Raw genomic sequence first — 6,000 nt, forward strand, 5'->3', positions numbered from 1 at the left:
CTAAGCTGGTTATTTGTAAATGCTGATTATATTAGATATGATTATTATGTTAATATTGATAACATCATGAGGATGAGGATGTTAACGATAATGGCGATGATGACAATGAATTCTATGGAGATGGTGACAGTGATGATGATGATGCTGGTGAACCCCTCAAACGGATTGGGGGGGGCAGCCAGTCTTACTGTCCTGTCTAGTGTCTGCCTGGGATCATCCAATTACTGTGCCACCCCTAACACACTCTCTCTCAAACACATACAGGAAAAACAATGGCACACACATTCACAAACAAGCACATGTATGCAAATGTATATAGAACATGTTTTCCCACCACCCAAACAAACACACACACCAGTCTGATGCTGCGTCTTCCATTTCAGTTTCCATGAAAAAAACACCACAGACACAAAGACACTAATCCTTACATAATCCCCTTCTGCAGCCAAACACCAAACTCTGTCCATATCAACTCTCGCTCGCTCACACACACACACACACACACACACGCTGCTTAACACCAAACTGTGTTTATCATAAAACCTTTTCTCTAACATCTCACTAGACCTAATATGTACCTGTTGCTTTGTACATAAATGCTATTCACAGAGTTCAAAATGTCATATTTTCCAACAACGGAACTTTAAGTAGGCTAGGTTCTTGACTCACTACCAAGTCCCTGATAATAACCCACTCATTCCATAAAAACAGACTAGATGATCAGTCGAGATCAGGGTCAACACTAGTTACCACAGCCACAAAGTCATAAACCCCGCCTATTTCTACAATTTATCTTCTTAAAATGTGATTTTAAACCTAGTCCTAACTTTAACCACACTGCTAACCTTATGCCTAACCTTAAATTAAGTTCATACATTTTTACGATATAGCCCATTTTTTACTTTGTAGCTCTGGTAAGAACAGTGGTAAGAAATAAGACCACAGCTGAATGGAGAAAAGACGATTCTGTCTTGCTTACTTCATTTTTACATTTTAGTCATTTAGCAGACGGTATAATTCAGAGCGACTTACAGGAGCAATTAGGGTTAAGTACCTTGCACAAGGGAACAGACAGATTTTTTTTTCACCTAGTCAGCTCAGGGACTCAAACCAGCAACCTTTCGGTTACTGGCCCAACGCTCTTAACCACTCGGCTACCTGCCACCCACTTCAGAAATGAGGCTACAGGTCATCAGGCTTGTATTCAATAGGCACCAAATGGATGAAAACTGACTGAAACAGGGCGGGACTATGAGGACTTGTCCAATAAGAAACGCTTGTTTTCGTTTTCTGTTGCAAAATGTTTTGCTACGTTGTGCATTAATGAGTATAACCCAAGGAGGTTTTCTCATAGGAGTCAAACAGACACTACCACATTGATGAGCTTTGCCTGTATTGAAAACTCTTCTGTCACTTAAACTCGATGATCCAAACCCCACTTACATAGAGAATGAGTAGAGAACTCGTTAAAGGCCATTTTAATGAAAAACTATGTGTTCAAATGCTGGGAATGTACTGACGCAACTCAGGACAACTTTGGACAGTCTATACGGTAAAGATTTTCAAAGTGGAGATAGTCTTATGAAGTGGTGGAGGGGTTTTCTACATAGATATAATATATCAATATGGATGTATCTCTGTGCTTTCCAACACAGGCACAGCACATTGATGGAGTAGTCACCTAGACCTGTAGGACTACTATTAGAAGAAAACATGTTTTGTCTAAGTAATTTATGTACTAGTAGGTTTCTTATGTAGTAGCCTTGTAGTGGATCAGGTTTAGTGTACAGTAGGTGAGAGTGGAGGTTAGTGTTAGGACTTTTAGCTACTTCTCCAGTTGGTACAGTAGGTGAGTGTGCATGGTTGTCAGACTGACTAGCAGACTTACCCAGTTTGTATGTGAGAACGTAGATCATGGTCCAGGGCGTCCCAGGTACTGACAGCAGCTTCCGCCACACCCTCCAAGGATGCAAAGCGTCCGACTGGACCCCCTTCCTCCCCTCTGCCTGGCCCCTCAACAGCTCATTGTCCAGCACGGGGGCCCCCCACACAAACAGTGCCACCCCGAAGTACACAAAGGCCAACAGCATGAACATAGGGCCCCACCCTGCCACGTCAATCACAGCAAGGAGCCCGCCCCCGGCGAACACCGAGCCGGCCTTGTAGCCCACTACCTGAGCCATGTTGCCCAGGCCCAGCTCACTGCGGCCCTTCAGCAGGCCCACGGCGGCCCCGTCCACTGTGATGTCCTGAACCGACGCCAGGGCGTTCATGGCCAGCAGAGTCCCCGCCACACCCCAGAAGTGGGCCTCTGGGGCCAGAGCGGCACTGGAGAGACAGGTAAGCGCCAGGCCAGAGACCGTGGCCACCAGCCAGCGCCGCTTGGTGCCCACACGGTCCACCAGGGGTGCCCAGAGAACCTTGAGCACCCAGGGAAAGTAGAGGATTTTGGTCAAGCCGATGTGGGTGAGGGAGTGGCCCGCCCCACGGAGGTAGACTGGGAGCAACAAGGACTGCAACCCATAGGGGATTCCCTGCACAAAGTACAGGAGGCCCAGGAAAACCAGCTTGTCATTCATGATTCAATAGGAGACTGACAATTCGTCAGGTCATGACGATGGTCCGCCAGGAGCTGATCAAATGGGTCGATCAGCCTAGGAGAGATGGGGAAGAGAGAGAGGGGATCATTTCACTGACGGAAAACATGAGCAAATTAGTGCCGGAGTCTGGTCTCGTGTTAGTCCTGCAGAGTCCAGACCACACATGCAAGCTGGTGACGGGGTTCCAAATTCCACCATGGTCCCTCTGTATCTGTCACCTTGTCTACCTTCCGACTGCCACTGTACATAAAACAATAAATATTAAAACATACAGTACCAGTCAAAAGTTTGGACACACCTACTCATTCAAGGGTTTTTCTTTATTTTTACTATTTTCTACATTGTAGAATAATAGTGAAGACATCAAAACTACGAAATAACACATATGGAATCATGTAGTAACCAAACAAGTGTTAAACAAATCAAAATATATTTTATATTTGAGATTCTTCAAAGTAGCCACCCTTTGCCTTGATGACAGCTTTGCACACTCTTGGCATTATCTCAACCAGCTTCATGAGGTAGTCAACTGGAATGCATTTCAGTGAACAGGTGTGCTTTGTTAAAAGTTAATTTGTGGAATTTCTTTCCTTATTAATGCGTTTGAGCCAATCAGTTGTGTTGTGAATAGGTAGGGGTAGTATACAGAAGATAGCCCTATTTGGTAAAAGACCAAGTCCATATTATGGCAAGAACAGCTCAAATAAGCAAAGAGAAACGACAGTTCATCATTACTTTAAGACATGCAGGTCAGTCAATACGGAACATTTCAAGAACGTTTAAAGTTTCTTCAAGTGCAGTCGCAAAAACAATCAAGCGCTATAATGAAACTGGCTCTCATGAGGACCGCCACTGGAAAGGAAGACCCAGAGTTACCTCTGCTGCAAAGGATAAGTACATTGGAGTTAACGGCACCTCAGATTGCAGCCCAAATAAATGCTTCACAGAGTTCAAGTAACAGCTACATCTCAACATCAACTGTTCAGAGGAGACTGTGAATCAGGCCTTCATGGTCGAATTGCTGCAAAGAAACCACTACTAAAGGACACTAATAAGAAGAAGAGACTTGCTTGGGCCAAGAAACACGAGCAATGGACATTAGACCGGTGGAAATCTGTCCTTTGGTCTGATGAGTCCAAATTTGAGATTTTTGGTTACAACCGCCGTGTCTTTGTGAGACGCAGAGTAGGTGAACGGATGATCTCCGCATGTGTAGTTCCCACGGTGAAGCATGGAGGAAGAGGTGTTATGGTGCTTTGCTGGTGACACTGTCAGTGATTTATTCAGAATTCAAGGCACACTTAACCAGCATGGCTACCACAGCATTCTGCAGCGATACGCCATCCCATCTGGTTTGCGCTTAGTGGGACTATCATTTGTTTTTCAACAGGACAATGACCCAACACACCTCCAGGCTGTGTAAGGGCTATTTGACCAAGAAGGAGAGTGATGGAGTGCTGCATCAGATGACCTGGCCTCCACAATCACCCAACCTCAACCCAATTGAGATGGTTTGGGATGAGTTGGACCGCAGAGTGAAGGAAAAGCAGCCAACAAGTGCTCAGTCCTTCAAGACTGTTGGAAAAGCATTCCAGGTGAAGCTGGTTGAGAGAATGCCAAGAGTGTGCAAAGCTGTCATCAAGGCAAAGGGTGGCTACTTTGAAGAATCTCAAATATAAAATATATTTTGATTTGTTTCAAAGAAAAATGGTTACTACATGATTCCATATGTGTTATTTTATAGTTTTGATTTCTTCACTATTATTCTACAATGTAGAAAATAGTAAAAAATAAAGAATGAGTAGGTGTGTCCAAACTTTTGACTGGTACTGTACATAAATATTAAATAATGAGCAAATGGAATAGTCCTCAATATAAATAGTTTGGGGTTTTAGTATATGTATTAAATGAAGGACACTCAGTGGTAGAAGCACATTATACACTGAACAAAAATATAAATGCAACATGTAAAGTGTTGGTCCCATGTTCCATGAGCTGAAATAAAAGGCCACTCTAAAATGTGCAGTTTTGTCACACAACACAATGCCACAGATGTCTCAAGTTTTGAGGGAATGTGCAATTGGCATGCTGATTGCAGGAATGTCCACCAGAGCTGTTGCCAGAGAATTTAATGTTCATTTCTCTACCATAAGCCGCCTCCAACGTCGTTTTAGAGAATTTGGTAGTACATCCAACCGGCCTCACAACCGCAGACCACGTGTAACCACACCTGCCCAGGAGCTCCACATCTGGCTTCTTCCCTTGCGGGATCGTCTGAGACCAGCCACCCGGACAGCTGATGAAACTGAGGAGTATTTATGTCTGTAATAAAGCCCTTTTGTGGGGAAAAACTCATTCTGATTGGCTAGGCCTGGCTCCCCAGTGGGCAGGCCTGGCTCCCAGGCCCACCCATGGCTGCACCCCTGCCCAGTCATGTAAAATCCATAGATTAGGGCCTAATGAATTTATTTCAATTGACTTATTTCCTTATATGAACTGTAACTCAGTAAAATCGTTCAAATTGTTGCATGTTGCGTTTATATTTTTGTTCAGTATAGATTCTTGCATACTGATGCATCAGACAGCTGTCATGCTTTATTCACAAGCAAGAATGTTCATTTTCCTTTTAATTAAATGTATAACATATGTGATAGTGTAGATATCATTTTACGCCCCAAACTTGACCTTTAGATAGTAGCAGGCTAAACTGATAATACTGTATCGGTAACTTGGCTAGTTATAGCACTAGCAAAAAACAATAAACATGCATGGTCAAATAGCTAGTACTCAAGCTAACGCTGTCATACTACCAATTCAGAACAAGTATCAGCGCTTGCCAATAGCTAGCAAATTCGGTGGTGAATTTGTATAAATATTATATCATAAAACATTAATCTGAGTGCAATCAGTTTTGATAGTTGTGTTGTTTGCTAGCTATCTACATACTGGAAAGGGAAAACCTGTTATCGGCGCTTCGTCAGCAACACTAAAATTGTACTTCCGGGTCACGGAATATCGGAACTTTTCACAATAAAAGTCCCCCAAGTAATAGTAGAAACGTGTCAATAAACTGTAGTTATTCATGATATATGAAAAAATACTTGTCTAAACATTAACAATGATTCATATTTGTTCATATTTAAGTGACATTTGCATTAAATGTGGGTTTTAAAACATGTTCCAAGGTCAAATGAATGCCACAGTAAAAGTATTGTAGGGAATACTCAGTAAAGTCTGTAGAATATATATATGGTGTTATGTCATGGTGGACTGAGATCTATATGCCCAGCAACACTTTTTACACCACCCACTCCATTGGTCTCAATACACTATAGGTCAATAAATTACATATTTGCTTAAATAGAGAAAACTATTCTAGGTGTCGAAGTAAAATGTATGT

General features: G+C 42.7%; 1 protein-coding gene across 1 annotated transcript in view; it reads right to left on the reverse strand.

Moving 5' to 3' along the window:
- The window catches only part of LOC311141649 (major facilitator superfamily domain-containing protein 3-like), a 30,712-nt gene extending 25,124 nt beyond the window's left edge, over positions 1 to 5,588 (reverse strand). Inside the window, exons 1-2 of the mRNA XM_084177048.1 lie at positions 5,547 to 5,588; positions 1,889 to 2,654 (exon numbers count right to left, since the gene is read on the reverse strand). Coding sequence (XP_084033174.1) covers positions 1,889 to 2,579 — 691 coding nt within the window. The 5' untranslated portion in view covers positions 2,580 to 2,654; positions 5,547 to 5,588. The remainder of the gene's footprint in view (positions 1 to 1,888; positions 2,655 to 5,546) is intronic.
- Positions 5,589 to 6,000: the final 412 nt, after the last annotated feature.

The sequence above is a fragment of the Coregonus lavaretus genome, assembly GCF_964263955.1.
Source record: "Coregonus lavaretus genome assembly, chromosome: 14".
NCBI classification, from domain to species: domain Eukaryota; kingdom Metazoa; phylum Chordata; class Actinopteri; order Salmoniformes; family Salmonidae; genus Coregonus; species Coregonus lavaretus.